This window comes from Exophiala oligosperma (assembly GCF_000835515.1).
Source record: "Exophiala oligosperma strain CBS 72588 unplaced genomic scaffold supercont1.19, whole genome shotgun sequence".
In the NCBI taxonomy this organism is placed as follows: domain Eukaryota; kingdom Fungi; phylum Ascomycota; class Eurotiomycetes; order Chaetothyriales; family Herpotrichiellaceae; genus Exophiala; species Exophiala oligosperma.
Window position 1 is genome coordinate 106201 of NW_015622836.1, and position 24149 is coordinate 130349.

Below are 24149 nucleotides of genomic sequence, written 5' to 3' on the forward strand. Positions count from 1 at the left end.
ACAACACTTCTCACAACACTTCTCACAACACTTCTCACAACACTTCTCACAACACTTCTCACAACACTTCTCACAACACTTCTCACAACACTTCTGACAACACTCTCACACTCTCAATAGTGTACCGAAGATCATGTCGATGGTCACCATTTCGGCAGTGAAATTGAACACTGTTGACCCTACGTCCCAGAATGACGTCTTTTTGCTCACACATTTACAGTACCTAAGCTGCGGAAACAGTCGACGCTTAGTCCAAGCTCACAGAAATATTCGGACCGCGGTTGAGTATCTGAAAGGTCAGAGAAGACCACGAAATTTTGTGAAAGCAACTTGGGACAGGGCACTGGCGATCTTCCCGCAAGCATTCATTTTCCTGAGTGCCTCATTCACGCATCATCACCTATTACGCAAAGGCCAATACGCATGTCAACAATTGATTGATCTCCCTAAGCGAGATCAGAATATAATTAATCAGCACCCAGGCTTATCAGCTCTCAGTGCACAGTATTTAGATGACCTCAAACAGCTAGTTGAGGCAGACTTGCCTCATAATCCAGAACGCACCGGTCGGTTATGCCGACGAGCACCAGAAACAGAGACCAATTCTTCAACGCAAAACATACTTTCAGACCCGTCTGAGACGCTCATACATAATGATAAGCCGAATGTATCGTCATGGCTGGATTACTTCCGCAATGAGCCAGCATTCCTGATACACCTGGATCCCGAGTTCGACCTGTCAAAGCTGAGGCTGCTGGCATCCGCCACCGACGATCTGCAAGCCTTATGGAGGAGTCACACAACGCGTCTACCGACGATTGTGCCGGCAGCGGCATGCTGGCGCGGGCTGCAACCTTCCTTTGAACAACTCTGGGTCGAATCGATGAAGATCAAAACACATGGTGAGTGAAGAGACCTTATTAGGTCAAAAGTAGGCTAAGGACAAGATCTTCGGGTCTATGAACAGGGTGAACAGTCAGCTAACGCCGCGCTCGCGTTCTGTCAGCTGGCGAGGCCGAATCAGAACAATCCCATCTACATTATCGGGATGGAGCCTCCAGCATTAATACGACATCGAACATTTGGAGGGTGTGCTCAACTTCATCAACGAGTGACGACGTACCTTGAACAGCGAATGGTATTCAATATGACGCCGAAATTCTCGTTCGTCGATCTGCATATAGGTATGATTAATGTATCGAACAACGGGCCTTGTGCTAATCAAGGCACAGACTATGGCAAGGATGGCATCTCCGCCACCTTACACGATTGCGAAAAAGTGTGGATGATATATCCTCCGAAGCCTCACAACCTGCAGTGGATGGCCGAACACCGGGGCCAGCAAGCCAAACTGGCACAGGGGATGGGGGTCTTGGAAGGAGGTGTAGTGGCGCACACCACTTCGGCGGAAGCGATCTACTTACCAGCAGGATGCTTGCATGCTGTCTTCACCGTTGCCGGTGGGTTCCTGGTCTCGATCGATTGTACCACTCGGAGGTCAGTATGGCCGTTTGCACAATACCTCCGTTACAACATACAAGCCGAACTGGAAGCCACCGAGGAGCGAAACTGCTATTTCCTCTTCCTGGATTCTCTCGAAGCGGCCTTGCAGAACGCCGGGGAGAGGGATGCGTTTCGTGCATGGATCGAAGTTGAAGACATCCTCCAGATCAAGAGGGAGAACGACCGAGGGTGGGTTCGAGCGGCACGAAAGGTGTGGGATGATTATCTGAAGGTTGACCCGATCATTGATATTGAATGTCCCTGTCATGGTGCGGTCAGCTCTTTCTTTCTTGAACATTTCAGAGATCGGCATCTACGTTGGCTATTCAATGACAGCGCCGAGAACCCTACTGTGGCCAACCCAAGCGCTGGATCTGGAAGCAGGAACATCAGGAGAAAATGCGTCACAGAAAAGAAGCGAATTACACGTAAATGGATGACCAGGAGATTAGGGTCGTCAAAAGCAATGACCTGGGTTTTCGCAATGGACTCTTATATATAGTCCGACTCTGTGTATGGGCTTGTGGTCACTCTAGCTAAAGACATGACCCACTAGCCAAATTACCAGAAGCATTGTGAGTTTGTCTTCGCCGACACAAATGATGAAACTGACACTTTGAACTTGGGAAATAATACTCTTCCAGGATAACCGTGAAAACCACACCCTATTCTCGGAGACGATCCGCCTTGGCCACGACGATTACGTCCAGCTAAATGCTAGGCTAGGAAGCAGTCTCGTGTAAACTGGACAGAAGATATGAAAAACATCCTGTATGACGAGCTAGGAGATCGTACCCGAAGGTGGAAGCGAACAGGATAAAAGAGCTGAGCCTAGTGATGAAGAACACACTCCCCGAGTCTAACTACAGTCCAAGCAGACTCTAACCGGATCTCCCAGGTTGCGCACATAATGGCGTGAATTGGGTTTTGAAAATTGCACTGTACGTTCTAGTAACTTCGATACCTTCTGTCTGTCCATTCTGGCATCCTTTTTGTCCAGCCAACTTTCGCACGTGACAAGGCGATTACCTGGCGCCCGCCGCACCGAAGTACCCCGCTATGATTTCCGACCCGAACAAGTTTCGATTACCCACCAAACAGCGACGGAATACCACAACAGCATGCACCGCTTGTCAAAAACGTCGTACCAAGGTGCGTACATCTCAAGTGCCGTTTTCCCGTGGTTTTCTCTGCAATGGGAACCGCAGTCTGACTGGAACGTATGCATAACACCGACCACTCACTCTGACTTCTGCGTGTCCGGGTTCAAGCAGAATGAGTCACTGTTTCGTGATAAGCTCTTCTGACGCGGCAGACTGATTCCCAACCAACCTCAACTTACAAGATCCCAGCTCATGAATGACTGCAAATAGTGTGATGATAATGCCCCTTGTGCAGCCTGTTTGGCGAAACAAACAGATTGTATCCGCGAAACAGGAAAAGATGGCCGCAGGAGGATGGTGTGGAAGGAAAAGGTCGAAGAATGGGAGTCGGATCAAAAACTGCTTTTCGATTTGATGGAGGCGATCCGAAATGGTGACAATAGTCAGGTGGAAAATCTTATCAGTATAATCCGAACGAATACATCGAATGAGCAAGTCTCCAACTATATTGCCACGAATTCCCCTCACGCAGCAGAGGAAGGGTCTCCCTGCAAGGCTTCAACATCCCAGCAACTGCCACAGTCACCTAAAAGTCGTTTGTTCAGAGCCACATTGGGAACGGCTAGCCCCTTGTTCAGAGTGCCTGCCAAACCTTGGGCGACAGTCACAGATGATGACGGGCTCGTGTCGCATCTCCTATCACTATGGTTTACATGGCGCCATTGGTGCTATCCGTTCATTGACCGCGATACCTTTGTCTCGGCCATGCAATCTGGACACGAGACTAGTGGAGTATGTACGGCAGCTTTGGTGAATATGATCCTCTCAGATGCTTGCGTCAGTGGTAACACTAGATAACGGCGTAATTACTGATCAAGAGTATCCCAGTTCGACTATGACATTCTGGACAACAATCATATCCATCCGTCGGACGAGAAACCCTTACAAGATCTCTTTTACGAGGAAGCTAAGAGATATGCAGAGACAACAGCGCAGAAGAGGTCGTTACCGTCGATACAGTTCATGGCGGTCCAATGGATGTTATAAGCCGAGGTATCCTTCTTTATGTTGAAGTCGTTGCTTACCGAGACATAGTTTAGAGAATCACGGCCTTGACAGGCTCGCCAATGTTATCATGCAAGATATGACCGACCATTTAAAGCAGTTTAACAAGCCTAGTCGGCGTCAAGAGGCCAGGGCACGACCTGGAAAAGAGCCAATCTCTGGTGCGCAGCAACTTTCGCAATGCACTAGTTAGGCTGTGTTCGTCTCTACCACCGCTGCAACTTTTGCGGTTCGCAACCGGCCTGTGATGGAACCTCCCATCAACTGGAAGCCTGCTCTCTGCCAAGTGGAGTCGGCCGGCGTATGGTCACCCTACCCCCGTGATGGTTTTCCAGCAGTTACCCATCCCAGTTGCTATCTGCATCACCTGAGCGGTTTGTACGAAATCTGCTACCACATTAGTCAGTGTGTTTTCGTCAACGACAATGCGAATATCAACCCCGTCGCGCGTGACAGTCTGGAAGAGCTTCATCATGACTTAACGTTTTGGTACAAAACTCTTTCAGACTGTGTCCAAGTTACGGGAGTCAAAACACCCCATATTTTGAGTGTATATGCCCAGTATAATTGGGCTGTGTTGGTATTATCAGAACTGACATTGACTCTGCAGGCTGAGGATGAAGACGACACAACTCTCGGTCTTCTCGTCCCCGTTGTACGAGCCCAAAACAGGACTTCAGCCCTGGCCATAGCCGACCTTGTCCATCTTCAGTCCGTGAACTGGGGCGTCGACCATATCCCTATTAGCTTTCTCCAGCCAGTCAACGCGGCCTTGTCTGTCGTCGTCAACGATATCGATGGCGATCAGTGCAAATCGTCCTTTGTGAAACTGGCTGTAGCTTTGCACGGTCTGTCTCGCCGTTCGGTTTCCGCAGAGAGCATGTTGCGTGTTCTACATCTCAGACTACGTCAACTGCAGTTCATGTCGTCGAACGGTGTTGAGAAGATGTTTAAAGACGTCGATGTCCAGTTTGAAGGCAGTGTTTCTTCACCTGCTGTTGGCGTGGCGGCCGCAAACGAAGCTGCAACAGGATTTGGTGACGGCCCGATGGCGGAATCTTATGAGACATTGGTGGAAAAATGGAGCCAGTTTCATACTAGAACTCCCTCTTCTTCAGGATCATCGTCCAGCTGGCAGGACGACTAATGATTTACCGACGTACAAGAACTATACGGTGGCTCTGACGACTGGCTGCATCGTACGATAGGAATATCGGAAGTTTCAAAGCGACTGCTCCGTAACTCAGAGACAACCTTAAGGAGCAATATGGATTACCCCCTCCCGAATATGAAAGGCAGGACTTGGAGTGGCAAATGATAAGAGAGGCTTCAATTGGTCCAGGTATGGCTGCGGAGCCTGCGAAATATGAGATAGTGGACGCGCATCGCGCGACGAACATTGATTAAAGCTGGGATATCCGGCCTAAGAGAGGTGGATTTTTTCTATGAGTGGCTGATTAACGGAGAGTGAGCTCCCCCCGCGTGTTCAGTCCATCTATAGATGTTAATCTTCCGGCGCCCGAAATCCATATGAATGTCACCACATCCATAAGTATACGACAGAGCTGGTTGACATCAGTACTATTCATGAGCTGGTCATAATGTTGGTAGCCTCTAACAGTATCCTCGCTATAGTATCCTCGCTATAGTATCCTCGCTAAAATTCCAGACCCCTCAAAACAAAAAGCTGCGATGTCTGCGTCCGACCCACAGAGGAAGTCATAATATCCTCATTTGTTTGTCCACTTCTGCGCTGTTTTCCCAGCCAAGAATGGTCCAGCGCGTTACCCAAATGCCCCGTGCCGCAACCACGACTCCTGCTTGAAGAACACTTTGACTGGATCTGTCAGGGGAAATTACACACGCAATTTATTACCCCCGGTGGCAAAGCCGAAAGACCAAGCTAAAGCTGATCTGCTAATACTGTTTCTCGAAGATATGTCCAGTCTCCTTAAAGCCCATACAATATACATCTCTATTCGCTATGCAATCCCGCTCGCTTGCTACGTTTTTGCGGAGTCTCGTGTTGGCAAACTTACAGTAAGCAGTCTGGCTTGAAGGCGATTCTTCAAGCGTTTAACATCCTATCCTCGGCAGCTGAAGCGCGCCTGCTCGTCGGCACGAGTTGAGATAGAGGGAGTCAGAAATGATGGTGAGAGAGATGGAGTGTGGATTCGTCTGGTGGTGTTATCAAGTCGTCCTGTGGCCATTGCAAACCGGATCGTTGCCCGGACTACCGTCAGGTCCGGAGTCCAAGATCTGTCATCTGTCGGTGTGTTTCCGCCTAGGTAGAAGGACATATTGCTTCGGTGTGTTTCACTACATTGGAGCATCTCCGTACGGAACGCCCTCCACTTGGTACATCGAAAGAGAAAAAGCTCCACTGTCTCTCTCGCTTGTCCGCATGCGTATAGATCCGTAGGGGCAGCATTGATCCGGTAGGGATAGCTGTTCTGCCATGCCTGTCCGGAGTTGAGCAAGTGCTCTCGCTTCTCTCCGTGAGAGCCAGTCGTACAGTTGTCTCGTGTGCTTGCCTGGTAATGCTGTGTCCACTCTCTTAGAATGTATTCCAACCTTTTCTAGTGGGCTTCTGGTGGGGCTCCGTTTGGCTCGTGCAGCGTTGAGCATTGTGGACTTCATCCCTGGTCGTTGTGTCGGTAGTCCGGCCTTCGAACTGGTGGCCATTTGTGCCTTCTCTTTGGCGATCTTCTTCCACTTGTCGTCGTCATGCGCCGGGGCATACATGACCGTGACCGCATTGTCCTCTCTCCGTAGATGTCTGATGGAGTTGTAGATGCGACTGATGTGTTCTTGTCCCGACTGTTGGCGTGGTTGTCTTAGTGAGAGCATTGCTGCCTTGTTCCTTGTCAATAGAGTTAAGTGCGGACAAAGTAGACAAGATATGTAACTGACTTTGGAAACACAGATTGACGACAAACTCCAAAAAGATGTCTTCTTACCCATTTTGCCCGCAAGAGCAGGTATGGTATCAATGGACACTCGAAAGGTGGAGAGTTCTTGAAGTGTGCGAAACACAAGGCAAACGACGACCAAAGGTCCCCCAGTACAAAGATCCAATACAAAGACGTCAGGCAGTCCAGCCATAAGTGCCGACAATGCTTGACGAGCGGGTAAATGCCATATCGAAGGAAAGGCGCAACTGAACAGTGGAATATAATCTGACCAGAGAGATTCATCCGTTCGCCGAGATGCCAAATGTTCCTTTGTATGGCAACTGCAGTCACCGTATCTCCATCCTCATCGAAATCGTGTAGAATTGCAATTTTTGATCAAGGAAGTTGCGCCAAAGCTTTGATTGTTCGTTCTAAGCTACAATCCAATGTCAAATCAGGACGCTGTGCCAAGTAGAGTAAATGGTTCGTAGAAGCGTAGGAGGCGTGCCCTATTTACGTTGAGGGGGTGGTGCTTGAATGTGGCCAAGCTTGAGTCGGAAAAGGCTTCGACGGGCAGAATACGATATAGATTTGCAAGGATGGCAAACCAGCCCTTGATCAGGAGCCAGGATTACGTCGAGACAGGCTTTGTCTCGACCCGCATGGATCTTGGTGGCGAGGACTGAATTGGGAATGGAGACTAGGCAACAGCAGCTGACTTATACTGTACAGTAGCAAGTCTGTCAGAACAGCGGGCAATTCGAACGGTACTTCACCAACCTGCCCCTCAATTGTCGTGCTTCTCCGCTCTATAGAGGCCACAATCTTGATCGCTTTCTCTTGATGTCCCGCGAGTTAACGTGACGTCACTGACTAGGCATGCCTAAGAATGGCAACGGGGTCTCCCAAGACTCTTGCAATGCCCAAAACTCGCACATTCGCGCGTCCGGCTCGCCAGCTACTTACCCACCTAACATTAACGTAGGATCGATTGTCCAAGGCCTGAATGGTCGGCCACCAGATGATAGGCGTGCTACCAAATATGATGTCATCCTGTATCACCAGCAACAATCCAAGCGTTATTTCTTGGTTATATCCGTCAACATCTGTCTCGACCCGAGTCTTTGTTCAGACGCAAGACTCGCGAATTTGGACTTGCCATTGCCCGCATTCTTCGGACTGCCTGCGCCACGAATTACCAAGATTCTGCCAAGTGACATTGCCTCCCATGTTTTCTGCGTCCTAGAGCCGGCTACCTGGGGACAAAGGTAACTGGACGCCACTATTTCCCACTTTCATGGCCTTAATTCGATGGTGTGGATGAAAGGGTTGATTGGTAGGAGTGAACTGTGTTGACTCAGGGGAGGCTGGGGGCCGGAGATCCTGTTCTATGTGCTTCGTCATGACGCCGTTGTGTCTGGAGTTTGGTGCTTTTCGAGTATGCTGTACTCATGTCATATGCACAGCCACACACCGTGTGTTAACACCGGGCAGGTAACTAGGTAGGTCAATTATTGCTAATCTACAGGTGCTTTTCTTAAAGCGGATTCTTATCCCCTTTGGCCCATACATCAACTGTTTCTGGCTTCTGTCTCCTCTCGTCTACCGTATCTCCGCGGCTTCTCATGAGTGAATAGTGTTAGCAGACTGGCTCGACGATCTTTCTCCAAGTGCTCATCGTTCTATCCCCTACAGCTGAAGCCGTGTCTCCTGTTTATGGTACGAGGTGAGAAATAGGCAAAAGTGGTTGGGTCGTTGGCTGTTCCCTTGCCAGGACTCTGCATCAAGTCAACCTGTGTTGATCGCGAATTGTATGGCGGCTTGAGCTGCTCTCATGGCTGAAGTCCGTTTCGGTCATCAGACACCGATTTTCCTTCGAGATAGTACGAAATGTTGCTCCTGTGCAGCTCATTGATTAATGAACTTGAGTTCAGTCTTACTATCCCTGTCCTCAGTTGGGCAAGCACGCTGGCTTTCTCTCGTGTCAGCTGATGTTAGATGGCATTCATAAATAGAGAAAAGATAGTCGGAGGTCCAGTATGGTGAATTGACGAGCCTGACCTGGATCACTAGGAGACCGTTCTCTGTCTGTTTACAAGGGAAAAAGAAGCGAACGTGTTACTTCGTTTGAGGCCGCTCTCGTTGCCGTATCAACAATCACAGAGTGTCTAGTTGACGCTTCATAAGTTGCCTTAACAATGAGCGCTCTTCCGGGTAGAAAATGAGGTAAAAGAGCGACTATGTAGGGTTAAGTTATGAAAAGAGTAATAAAGACTAGTACAGGAGCTCGACCTGTAAAGATCATGACATTGACAAAAGCTTTATGGAATCATTCCGCATGCTTGGAAATTGTAGGGAAGCTTCTAGTATGATACTTCTACTTCTCTAAGGAAGTAGAAGAAGATGAATAAGGATCAATCCATGCTTCCACTGCCATAAATCACAACACTTCTGAGAGTGTGTATATACATGTGCAGGACGGAGACATGATTGTGAAGATGAAAATAACTAATTAATGAAAGAACATTTCGAGCCTGAGCATAATCTCATAGCCTCAACAGGTTATGAGCCCGGCGCTCATCTGTGATTGCGTTCTACCCAATCAGAGCTCTGCCAAACACCACTGGCAGTTGCTTAATAATCAGCGTTGCCGGTTTACCTTCCGCATCACATCATCATTGTCATCATCATGGATAAACTCAAAGACTCGAGCTTTCATCCTCAAGTCGCCAGATGACTATCAAGCCTGGCGCATCGAAACCTATTACCATCTCCTTGGTCAGGGATGGTACGGCCATATCGACGACACCGACCCGCGGCCCGACGACGCGTCCAAACCGGCTCAACAAGCGTGGGATCGAGAGGACGCGAAGGCCTTGGCGTTCGTCAATGGCCTGATGTCCCCGAGCTTCAAGCTTCAATTCAAGGCGTCGAACACTCTTCAAACCATGTGGGGCCGGCTGGAGTCACAGTTCCAGCCGCGAGGCTTCAACCGACGGTACACGGCGCTTCTTCAACTGGTCCAGACGACGCTGTCCAGTTGTGACGACGACATCGATCAATACTGTCTGAAGTTCACCGAGGCTCGAGACAATCAGATCCTCGCCAACGGGGAGGAACATCATTCCAATAATTTCACCGAGGACAACCTGATCACGTTGTTCGTCGGTGGGTTGTCGTCGTCGCCGATCTATGAGACGTTCGTGTTGCATTTCCGTCAGCGGGAACGATTGACGACGCTGGACGAGACCATGTCGCTGGCGCGGGAGGAGGCGCGGATGGCCGAACGGGCCCATCAACGCCAAGCCACGGTGCTCAACAGTCAGCCGAAACAACCGCGAAACAAGAAGAGAAAGCATCGTGGCAACTGTCCTCAGCATCCCAAAATGTCCCATGATGAAGAAGACTGCTGGACACTGCATCCGGAGAAACGGCCGAAGAAGAATGAGCCGGGACCGGGTTGGAGACATGGAGCGTTGTCGGCGCTGACGGTGGACGCATTGCTGGCTCGGCGGGAGTCACAGTGGGCGATCGACACCGGTGCCAGTCAGCATTTCTGCAACAATCCGGCACTATTTTCCGCCCTGAGCGCGTGTGAGCCGATCACGGTTCGAGGATCGACGGGTTGTTACACCAGCTCGCAAAAGGGTTCCGTCGATCTGTGGTTAATGACCCGCGGTGGCCGGATGCGGACCTTGAGGTTGATCGACGTGCTCTATGTGCCGATGTTGCCGGTCAACCTGATCTCCGCGTCCCTCCTGAAGAAAGGCGGCATCTACTTCAGCACGCTCGACAACACGCTGCGATTGATCGGGAGCCATCAAGAAGTCGGCTTCACGCGAGAATCGATGGGGCTGAACATGCTGCGGCTCGGAGAAAGAGGAGAAAGAGGATGTCGTGATGCTGTCGCATGTCCGACGGTCGATCAAGCGGACGCGGACGCCGTGCTATGGCACCAACGCTTGAGTCATGCCGGGGTCTCTCAACTCAAGATGACTCAAGGACACAGCACGGGCATGGAACAGGTCACTTTTACCGAGTCCCTGGCGTGTGAGCCCTGCCACTTGGCCAAGTCCCAGCGGGTCGTCTCCCGTCAGGAAAGCGAACGGTCCACCCAGGCCTTCGGACGCGTGCACGTTGACGTGGTTGGGCCGATCACTCCGCCGCCGTCCCGTGGCGGCAAATGGGTGGTCATCATCACGGATGATCTGACGCGGTACCGGTGGAGTCGAATCACGCCGACGAAAGGCACCGCTTACGAGGTGATTGAATGGTTCGTGAACTTGATCAAGGTCCAACATTGTCCCCTGCGCGTGCTGGAACTGGTGCTGGATCGCGGTCTCGAATTCGGCGGTCGGCAGCTGGAAGACCTGGCACGGAAGGAGTCGATCATCGTGCGGCGGTCGTCGGACTACACACCGGAGCAGAACGGGACGGCCGAGTCGTCGAACAAGGTCATCCTCACACGAGCACGGTCGACCATGCTGGACAGTGGACTCCCCGACGAGCTGTGGGCGGAGGCCATCGACGTGGCGGTGCACGTGACGAACCGGACGTCGACGCAGCGAGATGGCGAGCCGCCTCGAGCGCGGCTGACACGGCATCTGACCGGTCGGCGAGAGACGCTGGATTTGAGCCATCTGCGTCGCTTCGGATGTGTGGCGTACATGCACATCCCCATGGCACGGCGACAGAAGTCGGCCAAATTCCAGGCCCGCGCCCACACGGGCTACATGGTGGGTTACCAACGAGGCGGCCATACCAACTACCGCATCTGGATCCCCGGGTCCAAGGTGATCAAAGAAAGCCCTCACGTCACCTTCCGGGAGACGGAAGTGTACGGTGACCGGCACACACGAGGCAGGGTGACCGAGGAGCACCTGGCCGGGATGGATGCTGCAAGCGCCCCCGGGGACGACGGTCCTACAACCACGCTCGACATGTCACCCGCCGTGGATGGTGCTACAAAGAATGGCACGGCACGTCGACTTCAGGACGACACCGACACTGTCGCGAAAGGGCGGTCCATGAAGAGACGAGTGCTGCAGACGACGATGACGACACGATCGTCGTGGCTCCCACCCGAACTCCAGATGCCGCTGCTGAACCAGTGACGAGGTCGGGACAATCGGCGGAAGGAGACCACAGGCGCGATCAAGATAACCAGGGATTGAATGGTATCGGCGGCGATCCTTTAGTCGTAATTTGACTCACGTGATATTTGGGAACAGCGACAACTCTGGAAAGAGGTGGGAGGTGCCGTTCCGGGGGAGGTCGAAATTCAATGCGTTACAGGGTTTTCTGGGGCATGGCATAGTACTTGCAAATAATTATTACGCAAAATCAAGATTTCGACTCCAAGAATTGCCGGTTATTATATCCTTACTGTCACCCAAAAGGAACGAATCCAATCAGGAATGTCCAGGGTGATTAATTGTGGATTCTGGAAATAGACTCCGAGCGGAGACACAAGTACGAACGTGCACACGTGCTAAAATCAGAGAACAGGAGACTTGCTCTTGGACACCCCTAGCAGGTGAAAGAGCAGATGAAATCCATAGGCTCGTTTGTAATATATCCGGTAGGACACAAAACTGCCCATACATCAAAGCTGACAATTCTTTGAACACTTCATCCAGGAACTCCATTAGCACTCCTCGACTAGCTCGGCCCCAGCACGAACATGGCATGTCTTCTCGGAGGTGGAGGAGAGGGCAGAGGAGGTCTTCTATCAGGGTACAAGATCAATTGTCTATCCCGTGTCTCCAACCGTTGTTGACATGTAGTGTAGTATTACCAACACTCTTAATTCCACAACGAAAGGATTACCTATCGTACGGTCTCCAGACAAGGGATTCCAGTTATCGAGCTGACGTATCGACCAGGTCGGCGGGATTACAGAACGTCTTCTACATTCTGTTGACAATGTAACTGACGGTTTGCCCATTGCAGGTTTCTCCAGTGCAAGCCGTCGCAGCATATGCTAACCAGGACATCAGGTCGGCGTGCCTGACGGGGGAAAGAAACCTGCCCAAGCGCAGCAGCCTCAAGCCACCGCTCAGGGTCAGGACCTAGAAGCGGCCGCCCTGGCGAAGAAGAAGAAATTACACGAGATGAAGAGCGACAACTGGCACTCGAGATGGAAGAAATGGAAATGGACGGCAAATAGGGAGCCCGAGAGGAAGGACTGAGATATACTAGTTAATCAAATCCAAAGCAAAGATCTCCTATCCTCTGCGAGTAACGAGGCTAAATGATATCTTCAAGGCCTATTAAATTCAGTTACAGTGGCAGTGTAGTCAACAACCTGAATCCGAAGACATTGTATCAACTTCGACCTCAACCCCATCTTGTTGTTACGAGTCACTCCCACGCTAGGTGTCACAACACGTAGGGTATATTGCCCATGTGGGAAATGGGGAAAGGTTATTTCAATGAGAGAACGAGTAGAGTCCAAGCAGAAGCGGAAGATACCAACCGAGATCACGTCCCGGCTTCTTCCCCGCTCCTCTGCCCCTGCGCTTCCTCTTCCGGAAGTAAAGTCCACCAGTCATATTCCCCCAAGGCTAGGCCGCGTACATATACCCGTCTCTTCCTTTTGGGATCCAGCATGCATAGGTAATGACGGCACAAATGCCGAGAAAATGTATGGGCGGCATGTGAAAACGAAGCCACCTGCTGACACAATGGCCGATTCCGCTCAAAATCTGGATTTTGGACATTTCTAGTGGGTTCGGACTATACTCTCCATCTTTCCCTTTCCATAGGAAAGTGATGTAATTGTACAAGCTCCGGCGCCCAAGGAGAGTGTTATTGCGTTCAATCTGAAGAGGTGGCGCTCTCAGGTGATTGCATTGCGATAAGGGATCTTTCCGAATGACCATATCGCGGTCCACGTGCCACACTAGTCGGGCTCTGGGGATACGTGAAGTTTCACTCTCAATGTTGTAAACTTTCCATGAGAATCTTTAGCACGCCCTTGCAAATATCACTACAAGTAACTGAAAGGGATGAGCGACCAAGATCACACCCCTACCGCCTTTGTGGTGTCAAACCGACTTCCCATCACAATCCATCAGTTAGGCGATAAGCAATACGATTTCGTACCATCAAATGGTGGCTTGGTTGGAGCCCTCCATGCCCTCTCGCAATCTACAAATTTCAAGTGGTATGGCTGGCCAGGCGTCGAAGTACCAGAGCAGGACCAGCAGCTGGTCAAAGAGGAATTATCGAAGAGAGACGCCGTTCCTGTGTTTTTGGGGAATCAGTTAGCGGACAAACATTACAATGGATTTTCAAGTCCTGCGACTCCTTCATAAGCCAAGGCGTGATGATGCTAACTTGGATCCCAGACAAGATTCTTTGGCCTCTATTTCATTACCAAATGCACGAAATCCGCCTCAGCCACCCGGACTGGGAAGCTTACCAAGAGGTGAATCGCTACTTCGCCGAAGCTCTACTTCCCGAACTGAGAGCCGGAGACGCTGTGTGGATACAAGACTACCACCTTTTATTATTGCCCTCATTCCTACGCCAAGCCCTGAACAGGTGCAAGAAGGATGTGAAGATAGGATTCTTCTTACACACCGTTTTCCCAAGTAGCGACTTCTTGAGGATTTTGCCGGTGAGAGAGGGCATTCTAGGCGGGCTTCTAAACTGTGATCTTGTTGGATTTCATAATTCTGACTATACTGACCACTTCCTGCAAAGCTGCCAGAAGACTATGTACGCGTGCCGAAACTTTTGAGGTCAAAATTGGATGCTGACACTGGCATTCAGGCGCTTGGAGGTTTCTAACTGTGAGGTCAAGTATGAAGGCCGATCCGTCAGAGTTATTACTTGTCCTATCGGGATAGACCCAGAAGAATTTCATGCAAGACTCAACCTTCCGAAGGTCCAAGATCGTATCAAAGTACTCCACAAGAGATATGAAGACGTAAAGCTTATTGTGAGCGTCGATCGCCTTGACTACGTCAAAGGAATTCCGCTACGAATGGAGGCGATGGAGGCATTATTGACAAAGCACCCGGAACACATTGGGAAAGTGGTTCTATTACAAGTCCTAATTCCAAGCCGGGAGGCTGTACAGGGCTATCGGCATCTACACCATCAGATTGACGAGAGTATTTCCAGAATCAACGGTAAATTCGGTTTGTCTCTCTGTAAACATCCACGGTCAATCCTGCTTCTCACAGTCTTCATAGGAGACATCGAGTATAGTCCGATCCAGTCACAGTTCTGTTCCGTCTCCAAGGACGAATTGACCGCTCTATATGCTGCTTCAGACGCTTGTATAATCTCATCAACGAGAGATGGATTTAACGTGGTCTCTTTGGAGTACATCGCATGCCAGCGGGATCGTCTTGGGGTATTGCTATTGTCCGAGTTTGCAGGTGCCGCCGCAGTGCTCGACGACAGTATCAAGTTCAATCCCTGGGATACGGACAAGTTTTCAAAGGCCATCCACCAGGCCGTCACGATGGACGAAGAGGAAAAACGTCAGAGGTTCAACCAGTTACAATCGTTTGTTATGAGAAACACAAGGTGACAAAACCTCACCCAAAAATTTGAGACATCTTTACTAATTGTATGTCGCCGTAGCCAACGATGGGGACAGACGTTCCTTGACGCACTGCAGAACACAGGGAGAACACATATATGACAGACCCAGCGGCGAAAATGTTGCCAAAAGCATGTCTAGGCTTGGACAAGTGCAAGAGGGCCTACTGGTCAAGTTCGCACAATGATAAGGTGTTATCTATGAGACGATGACTAGGGACAAATACAGGAGGAATCATACAAATTGCGATCATTACCGAGATTTTGTAACGGGTAAAAACGCATTGACCATTGACTAGGTCTGGTGAACCTATAGTCTCTTGTGTGAAGAGAACCCTCCCTCTGTCTACGAGTCTTGGACCTGGTTTTCTTAGGTGGATTTTGCTTGTGGTGCTAGAACCACGAACCAACGCGATCGCACGGCAGCTTGCGATCGTTCGGGAAATCGATCGAAGATCCACGACCACGATTTTTCCAGACGCCTCCATTCTGACAAGTTGTTATCCTCATCTACCGTCCAATGGCCTCGCTTCTTAGGTCGGGAGTCCGTTTCGACTTCGCTTGGACAAAATTCGCTGCTCGCGTCTGAATCGGGTGACCATCTTCCTCTCCTCCTAGTCCGGTCTCGTTTCCAGATCATCCATACCGCTAGTATGTAAGAGTAGCTACCTCAACGGAGTCCTTATTCCGTCCAAAGGATTCAGGGCGACTCTCATCCTCTTTCCATCTAAAACATGTCCAACGGTCAGTATAATTTTCGCTTCCTACACGAGGCTGTCGCTGCTAGAAATACCTACAGTTTCAGTGGAAGAAAAAGCGATGATAGCTTCAGATCGCCTACCGAGCTTGATTTTCAAAGTCTCCTGCCATCCACAACGGCGTCTTCATTTTCACGAAGTTTCGACGTCTTCAGAGACGGCTCCCCACTTCTGGGTATGCTGCCCTGTGAATACGAAGTCAACCTGGCCAGTCGCGTTAAAACTGAAGAGGGAGTGGCCCGATCTCTGTCAAGGCCAGTCCCAAGACCTTTACAACAATATCGACATATCAACAGCCGTCTAGAGCCAATGATACACCACTCCTATGCCGGTCGTATTGATCAGGAAGGCTACTGTTTCGATGGTCTAGCACAGCGCAGATCTTCTTATCCCCAAATAGAGACCATCTCCACCAATTTCAGAGCAGAGATACTGGAAGAAGCTCATCTCCGCGACCAGACGCGGTTGAATATGATATCAATGGATATACTCGATGGAAGATTTATGGTTACAGTCATGGAAAGTCTTGAAGAATATCGGCAACTCGAATGGGCAAGAGAAATGCTCATAGTCTACCGAGAAGAATGTTCTCAGATGTGCCTAAGGCCGACTATATAGTGTGGGGCCTGTTTGGCAAAGAAGTTCCATCTTCCAGCGCTTCGTGGAGAAATGAGCTAGAGAAGGTTGCCGCAAGACCTATCGTAGACGTCATGTCGAGAATCTGGTACCCGCGACATCGCCACCAGAGCCGCGCAAATCAGCGGAGCCAGGAAAGTGAGAATACCCGCTAGATCATGCCGTGGTCGAAGGATGTGCAGTTGGCCAGAAAAAACAAGCTGAGATATCCCACGCTCGAAAAGGCCCTGCTTGCTGTGCTGGCTCGGAAAACTGCGCCAACCATGTAGCAGAAAACGAAGATCGGACTGCGTGCAGACCTTTGATCTCATCTCTCATGGGTCTAATCTCAGTCATGATCTGCCCTCACTGAACCAATCTATCCTCACTGGATGTTTATTGATATTTGCGTACACTTCTCACGTTCTAAATCTCTGAAGCAAAAGTTAGGTGAACAGCCGCAAAGTTAGAGTGTACCATCCAACGTAGTGGTAGATTCAGAAACGGAACAGAAGCGAAAGAAGGATTTCGGTGAAGGACAATTGGATGCTCCTGTCAATTTCCAGGCGAGAGTGAGGAGAAAAGTGAACGATTCTACCAGAGTGGCGTGGAGTGTTAATCGGTGGCCTGATATTAGAACCTCCAACACATACAAATTGATATCCAACACAAGAACTTGTTCACTCATGCTTCTCTGTTCGTTCCTCCCCCTCTGCCACCCCAAATCTCGAGTCTCGGTGTGAAACTTTGAAAGCCGACGACAAAGTCATATGTTTGTCTGGCATTCTCCTTCGATTCTAACTTGCCAACAGCTCCCATGAAAGCGTTGCCCTCGCCACCTAAGTAGAGGCTATTTTCCACAAATGGCATGTCTACCACCTCCGCTACTCTGGTTTCCCCGCGGAACTTAATTCTTACTTTGATCCCTTTTATATTCCACCCTAGGCTCACCATTCCCATCGCGATATTGACTCCTCCCAAGCTCGGACTCGGTCCTCCGCTTGTGACATTCCCGATCACCTCCTGTGGATCGTCCAGATCAACGATTTGTGCCCCTTCTCGCGCCGCAAGGCCCGGTTCCACAACCAAGCCAACTAGTTGCGCGGAGATGGTATCCGGTCTGGAGAGCTGGGAGATTATAAGCTCACGCCCATTGAATGCTGGGGAATGATCTAATCGACGGTCTTCGGGTATCATCCAGCTCAGCCCAGCTTGAGGAGGCGTAGTCACAGGGTCGATATCATGTCCGTACAGACACAATCCAGCCTCAAGACGCAAAGAGTCCTTCACCCTCAGGCTTGCCCAGCGGCACGCCTGGGGGTCGGAAGTAATGGCGTTAGCGATGGATGTAACTAGTGCGGTACCAGGGCCCCTTTCAGGAGGGATTGATATCTCGAATCCATCTTCGCCGGTGTAGCCAGTGCGCGACACTAGAAGAGAAGGTGTGGTAAAACCCTCCATGCGAAGGTGAAGTTGAAGCCAGCGCGAGTGACCGAAGTACAGGGTTGAAAGGGATGAGTCTGGCTCCGGATCATCCCCGTCAGAGAAAATCATTGATTCAAGTATTGCAGAAGACAATGGCCCTTGTATGGACAGAAGGGAGTAGTTTTCAAGCACATTCCAATCAACGGCGTTCTTGGTTGCGCATTTTGAGGAGATGAATCGAGAAAGCTGGGATCGTAGGAAAGATAGATCGGAATCGTGGCACCTGGAGTTCGTCACCAAGTAGAAGGACGCATTGCCAAGACGTGTGACGACGACGTCGTCCACCATTCCGCCCTCTAAGGAGAGGAGGCAAGACAATATTGACGAGTGTTTGGTCAGCTTGTTGATCTCACCGGGTGTGATAGTCATGAGGAATTCTTCAGCTAGGGGTCCGGAGATGGTATGTTGGACCATGTCCGAAACATCGAAGAGTGATGCATGGGAGCGGGTCCATTTGTGCGATTCCGAATGGCTTTGATGCAGATATCCAGCAGGCATGGAGTCGTTGGAAGAAGGAATCGCTTCAGCTCCTAGCTTCCTGTGCACATCGTTGAAAGGCATGGGCATTACTGCTGAGGTACTCGAGGACCTCCGGAAATGGAGATATTGACGTTGCCTAAATGAACTCACAAGAACTTGAAAGCGACCTGATCCCGAGTGTCTGATCATAACGCAAATGAGGCCTTAGCCACTGATTGAGCCTAGACGCCTTAGCTAGCAACGACGGTGTTGCCCATATACTGAGGGTCCGGATGACGATATATGTTCAATCGACAGGCTAGTTGTGTTCTTTGGCCATGGCTAGGGAAGCATGGATAGATGTCAATTATTAAGGAAAGTCTCCGGTTGAGGAGGTAAGCATCTGCAGTAGCTGGGCAGGAGTTGGCAGCAAACCCCTAGGCCCAGAGAGGATCAGTGCCTCATTGCATAGATCAGCCTAGAAGGATTTTAGTCTAAGGGCTGGATGCTTCTTACTCAAGAAGTCGCGCATCAGGTCACCTGCATTTTCCATTATCGTGTTTGGCCACACGAACCTTATAATAATTAGGCGACTTCTTGACCCAGGTTTCTGGGGACTTACCTGGGTCCACATTTGGGGCCCGCCAATGACATCCCACAGAACTGCTGTGAGCACCTCCTGACGGCTTCCGTCGGTTGCCTGGTTTCGGGCTCGTTCTAGACCTCAGCAACTTGGGGTCATTTGATGGGAAATATGAACCTAACACAAATGGCCTCTCACAGCCGGGGTATGCAATACTCTATGTTGTCGACTCAAAACCTATATCCGTTCGATTTCTTTCTTAGGTCTTCCCGGGCCCTCTGGTTGCCCCTTGCTCTGTTAGGCGCGTCCTAGCTCAATCCAAACGCAGGGGAAGGAACTGACGTCATTCATACCTTCCATCTAGGACCTACCTTGGCGCCAGCAGCGGGTTTGGCCTTACTAACTGTTCCCGACTTGCGTCGTCCAGTTTTTGCCATCGAGCGCCGACAAGCTTTGCAAGTTCAACAAAGGATGGATGCTGATCTGTTGGGTCTTCCCTGACCTTGTTGGAAAAGATCGCGCAGGCCGAAGCTGGGCGTTGCGGCACTCTTTCGTCGGGTCTAGCGCGACGCCAATACCTCCTGTTGCTCACAGGAGCGGACAAACCCCTCTCTGCGCTCGTAAATTCACCCTCGCCCACATCGGCTGACACGTCATTTCTTGTCCCTCTTTCTCCCTTTGGACGGTTGTCCTGGTTATGGCGATAGTCCTTGACCGCCCACTGAAGTTTCTTGCGTTGATGTTACTTCCTGGGAAAAATGGTGGGTTCGGTACAGACTCACTCTGCGATGGCCCAATTGGACACTCAGAGCTTTACGAGATGACCTTATCAGCCCGCCATGATGCTTTTCCAGCTGACTGGCCACCACTTTCTTGGGTATCCATCAAGATTTCCCAAGGGTCAAATCCCTCGCCCACAAATCCATCCAGGTACTGCGTAAGGCCCCAGAGCACCACGTAAGGCCAAATATCTGTCATAATGCGAGGACTTAGTTGTCATGGCCAGAATGTTGATAACTCTGTAAAGGCGCAGGAAGTAGCTTGGCGGGATTCTGTTCGCAAACTGCACGCGGCGGATTTGCGGAGCACTTCTACATAAAATCAAACGATATCCATGTGCTTGCTCATCAAGAACCCACTGCGCGGGCTAAAATGCTCTCCATCTGAATATTTCAGCGATGGTTGATAGCGCTACCTTGGTTGGGGCTAAGATAATGTCTCGGCTTCCAGGTTGCAAACCCGTATATGATTTGTTGGCTCTTCGCATCGCCGATCGGCTCAAATGATGCACCCCCCCGCCTCCTCTTTCACCGAGTAGAAATTGCGTGGAACTGGAAAATCGCTGAGGAATGTTCAGGGTCTTGGCCGAACTTTGGCACTGTCCCAAAATATTATCCGCCCAAAGGTAACGTCTTTCACACAGTTCAGTAGAGTCCTGTGCTGTAAATGTGGAAATATCAGGATCTCATAATCGCATGGTCTCCTTGATGGAAATAACTAACTCAAAGGACTATGGACCGTGGAGAGGGCTGCGCGAGTAAGTCAGCGCAGGCACCGCCGTAGTCGACGCCAATGCCAATCGGGTCGACGCGATGTGAGTCCGTGACAGGAAGCAATGTTTTGCTCATCAAGTCTACGACGACTTCAATTGGGGGATATTTTAGCCCATCAAACCCTTCAGTCTACATGGACGCTCATTCAGATACCAATGACCGCGTTCGCACCGTTTATGATCTACTGTTGATGATTCGGTCGCTCCGGGTTTGTTACCCCCCGTGGCATCCCCAACCACAGGGATTGATAGAGCTGCCATGCCTGCATTTGACCCTAGTGGAGTTCTGCTTTTAAGGAGCACCTCCTTCACCTGCCTCGCCAGCCGCGAAACCAGGCCTCCTGCTATCATTTCTGTACCAGATATCACGTCAGTAAACGTCATGGTGTCCTTGTAGCCAATTGCAGCAAACCTATCGATCCGGATATCGGCTGATGTTGGTCGATGAGACTTGGAACAATCCTCCCAGAAAGGAAATTGCGGTTATCATTTCAGTTCAACTGGTCCAAACTAAGCAAAAACAGGAATGGCCGTTGAGGGAGGGTTTCTAAGAAGCAATTTGAACTCAGTCTTCGGGTTGTGCCAGGTTGTGCCGGAATCACCCTGGCGATGCCTATTTGCACAGTACCGAGCTTATGAGCCAGAAGAGATCGACTGTACGACACGTACTTGACCTCTGCCCATTTTTCTCCCTCAAAGCTGGGTCGGATGCATAGTTCGCCTCAAGATGGAAGTGCATTTCCGATCATCCGCAAGGAAAGATTCGAATGTCACGGCTTATGCCGATCCGGATTTACCGGCTCATTCATCCGCGCATGCAATGGTCTACTGTAGATCTAGGCTCTGGCCGGATAAGGAAGCCACGACGTCAGGTTAGCTTTATTATGTCTGTCTGGCAATGAAAATTTCACTTATATTAGTTAAGGTCAATTCCTCAACGATCTTCAGAGCGAAATCTAGGAAGGGTGAATTCATTCCGAGTCCACTAACGCAACCCCACACCTGCCATAGCTTTTGGTCGGGATAAGTCATAAGGACGACCTATAAGCACACGAACTCGCAGGTAGTCTGGGAATAACAAGCGCCATTCTCATGTATATCTACTAGGACACTTAGAGCAGTGAATATACAATTCAATGTCCCAAAGGGTGGAGGACTCAAACGAGGTAAAGCAAGAGCGCCCCCAAATCCGAAATCTTTACTGACGCATATCTTATCAGGCCCCTACCGAGCGTGAAAGAGAGGTCTATGCACGGTACGGGACTTTACCCAAGCAAAATATCCTCCTACGTTCCCAGGTGAAAGTGAGTGAGTCACTGTTCATGGTTTCCGTCTTTATCAGGCTCCGTGTTTGAGTTTAACATTTTTCAGGAGCGCAAATTCTTCGACTCGGGCGATCTTGCAATCTCCAAAGCCACTGATGACTCCATGACTGGACATCCACGAACTGGAAAGCAGCATCCTATATCCGGCGAAATTCCTAAACTCTCGTCACCGATGCCGGGTGATAGCAACGTACAGTCGCACGTAAATACTACGCACGACCAAAAACAAAAGTAAGACACAGGGAGTTCTTCTAACGGGGGGCAATGGTCAGTCGTGTGACCCTGAGACAAGTGCGTGTCTCAACGCTTGGCCTCAGCCTTGGGCATAAGCAAAGGAAGGATCAATATTATTATACTAGGTTGACAAGTTGGAGAGCTCCCTGTACCCTCAAGATTGCATTTCATGATGTACCACTTATCACAACTTTTGAAAACTGTCGAGATCAGAGGCGCAATGCTAGATCATTCCCATTAAGGGCACAAAGCAAAGGATCGTCCACGACAGCGGATGTGTTCGTACTCAAGATAATCCCGACCAGACTTAGGAGTGCAAGGATGAAGCCCGGCATTCAGACCCTGCCAGGGCATTCTTAGAAGGTATCGGCTATCAAGCCGGTAATTTCCTTTTCACTACCTCTCTTCTTCGGTTGTGCTATGTGTCGGCGAAGCTGGCCATATTGGAGGGCAGTGGTCGAGGTAGAGCAGGCGTACTTCCTAGTCTCTTAACGGACGCCTAAAGCACTCGGCGACTACAAGAATGACCAATCGTGAAACTAGTCAAGGTAGATATTAGACACTGAGAAAATCTGTTACTAACTTCCTGATAAGGGCATTCGACACCAAGCGTCGATGGGACGTACCGCACGCTAGAGAGGGTTGAAGTTTCCATCGACCTCGCTGGTTTACGTCTTAACCCGGTAAGCGCGACGGCAGAAGTAGAACACGACAGTTTCAGGGAGCAGACTTGATTTTTAGAGCTCACATCACTATTATAGTAGAACGTCACTTTTGGTACAAATCTAATACGAAGTTTATTGAAGGAACCATAATCGGGCAGTCTACTAGCCTTTCTTTGAACAAAACCCCGCAAGCTTGTGGCCTAGTATGTAAGCTTCCGGAAAGCAAGATATCCCCTAAACATGACAAGGGTATCTCCAGTGGATCCTACTCCCTGCCAACCCAGCCAACAACGACGCCCAGAGGATCTGCCGGACGGTACACGTTGCCGACGTTATCTGGAAGAGTTTCTTGAAATAAAATTACTTCTGGATTCTTTCTAACGGTCATTCGCTATGGAAGCCAGGAAGAAATTGGTGCATTATTGGATTGTTTCCGAAGAGGAGCTTCACGGTCTCAAATAACCTTCAGTCTCTGGGTAGATTTTACACAAGCTACTCAACCAACAGTTCAAATAGACGAACTCAATGAGGGGACAGTTAACGAAGGGGATGAACCCGTTGACTAGAGTTTTTAAAATGCTTGGCAACGGATAACGACCGTATTGTAAGGCAGAACAAGTGTATCTGAAATGTATGAATTTTCGGCGTCTAGCCTAAGTCCCATTGCGTTGTCCGTTTCGCATGACGTAATCAAGTTAAATAGTGTCGAATTTCCAACCTCGCGAATTCAAAGATACTTCTCATCTCTCAACAAGGAGGAAACCCCAAATTTGAGTCCGGATTTGTCACAACAGCAGCAGTATCGGAAGATGGATGCTATCATCAGCTACTTTCACTACCTCCTGGACAGCGCCCTCGCCACCGTCAAGCTAGTCCAAAATCGTGAGGTCGGCTGGAAGACCCTCAATCGCAAGACCGGCCGCTATGTGCGCGAATAACAACCCATCTACAAGAAAGTCAAGCTATGACTCTTGTTTAGTCGGCCCATAGAGTGGTTCGACCGAACGTGGTTGCTGAGGTATTGGATTCACGGGAAGACGATAAGATTTGGCAAGAAAGAAGGCACTCTGGCCTCTGCTACACTCTGGCCTCTGCTAAGCAGATAGAATCCTTCGTCGAGTTCTATCACATCAACATGGAAGATTTCACGCCCACAGACGTCCAAGCGTACCGCACTTTCGAAGAATTCTTTGAGCGGCGACACAAGCCAGGCGCCCGTCCAATCTTCCAAAAGAATGGCTCCTCTCTCGCCGTCGTTATCGCGGACTGCCGGCTTGGAGTCTACCCCAGCGTCTCCGAGACTAAATGGGCTATGAACAAAAGGACGAAACTTCACCATCGGTAATTTG

General features: G+C 50.1%; 9 protein-coding genes across 12 annotated transcripts; 7 read left to right on the forward strand and 2 right to left on the reverse strand.

The window, feature by feature from the left end:
- Nucleotides 1–133: 133 nt before the first annotated feature.
- On the forward strand, nt 134–2005 carry PV06_11101 (uncharacterized protein; the record flags this gene model as incomplete). The annotated part of the gene is made up of 3 exons (XM_016412721.1): nt 134–902; nt 948–1184; nt 1233–2005. 3 exons carry the CDS (start codon nt 134–136, stop codon nt 2003–2005), a joined length of 1779 nt encoding a protein of 592 aa, XP_016256902.1.
- A 955-nt stretch (nt 2006–2960) lies between these two features.
- Nucleotides 2961–3864, forward strand: PV06_11102 (uncharacterized protein; the record flags this gene model as incomplete). Its single annotated transcript, XM_016412722.1, has 3 exons — nt 2961–3443; nt 3495–3646; nt 3702–3864. 3 exons carry the CDS (start codon nt 2961–2963, stop codon nt 3862–3864), a joined length of 798 nt encoding a protein of 265 aa, XP_016256903.1.
- Nucleotides 3865–3918: 54 nt separating this feature from the next.
- PV06_11103 (uncharacterized protein) lies at nt 3919–4818 on the forward strand (the record flags this gene model as incomplete). The annotated part of the gene is made up of 1 exon (XM_016412723.1): nt 3919–4818. The coding sequence occupies one exon, from the start codon at nt 3919–3921 to the stop codon at nt 4816–4818; it is 900 nt and encodes a 299-aa protein (XP_016256904.1).
- A 925-nt stretch (nt 4819–5743) lies between these two features.
- PV06_11104 (uncharacterized protein) lies at nt 5744–7159 on the reverse strand. The gene is made up of 2 exons (XM_016412724.1): nt 6585–7159; nt 5744–6527 (listed from the first exon to the last, which is right to left on the reverse strand). Exons 1-2 carry the CDS (start codon nt 6774–6776, stop codon nt 5991–5993), a joined length of 729 nt encoding a protein of 242 aa, XP_016256905.1. The 5' UTR covers nt 6777–7159; the 3' UTR covers nt 5744–5990.
- Nucleotides 7160–12248: 5089 nt separating this feature from the next.
- Nucleotides 12249–12756, forward strand: PV06_11105 (uncharacterized protein; the record flags this gene model as incomplete). The annotated part of the gene is made up of 4 exons (XM_016412725.1): nt 12249–12301; nt 12357–12399; nt 12451–12492; nt 12565–12756. 4 exons carry the CDS (start codon nt 12249–12251, stop codon nt 12754–12756), a joined length of 330 nt encoding a protein of 109 aa, XP_016256906.1.
- A 682-nt stretch (nt 12757–13438) lies between these two features.
- PV06_11106 lies at nt 13439–15563 on the forward strand. 4 transcript variants are annotated; one of them, XM_016412729.1, is made up of 3 exons: nt 13439–14715; nt 14770–15109; nt 15167–15563. In XM_016412729.1, the coding sequence occupies exons 1-3, from the start codon at nt 14325–14327 to the stop codon at nt 15225–15227; spliced, it is 792 nt and encodes a 263-aa protein (XP_016256910.1). In that variant the 5' UTR covers nt 13439–14324; the 3' UTR covers nt 15228–15563. The 4 variants fall into 4 exon arrangements, with proteins under 4 accessions (XP_016256910.1, XP_016256907.1, XP_016256909.1 ...); XM_016412726.1 differs by having other exon boundaries at nt 13439–14290; nt 14345–15109; XM_016412728.1 differs by having other exon boundaries at nt 13439–13864; nt 13918–15109.
- A 79-nt stretch (nt 15564–15642) lies between these two features.
- Nucleotides 15643–16569, forward strand: PV06_11107 (uncharacterized protein). The gene has a single exon (XM_016412730.1). It carries the CDS (start codon nt 15859–15861, stop codon nt 16498–16500), a length of 642 nt encoding a protein of 213 aa, XP_016256911.1. The 5' UTR covers nt 15643–15858; the 3' UTR covers nt 16501–16569.
- A 291-nt stretch (nt 16570–16860) lies between these two features.
- PV06_11108 (glycine cleavage system T protein) lies at nt 16861–18876 on the reverse strand. The gene has a single exon (XM_016412731.1). It carries the CDS (start codon nt 18649–18651, stop codon nt 17182–17184), a length of 1470 nt encoding a protein of 489 aa, XP_016256912.1. The 5' UTR covers nt 18652–18876; the 3' UTR covers nt 16861–17181.
- Nucleotides 18877–21712: 2836 nt separating this feature from the next.
- Nucleotides 21713–24145, forward strand: PV06_11109 (uncharacterized protein; the record flags this gene model as incomplete). The annotated part of the gene is made up of 5 exons (XM_016412732.1): nt 21713–21742; nt 21797–21880; nt 21948–22103; nt 23556–23726; nt 23780–24145. The coding sequence occupies 5 exons, from the start codon at nt 21713–21715 to the stop codon at nt 24143–24145; spliced, it is 807 nt and encodes a 268-aa protein (XP_016256913.1).
- Between the last annotated feature and the right edge of the window lie 4 nt (nt 24146–24149).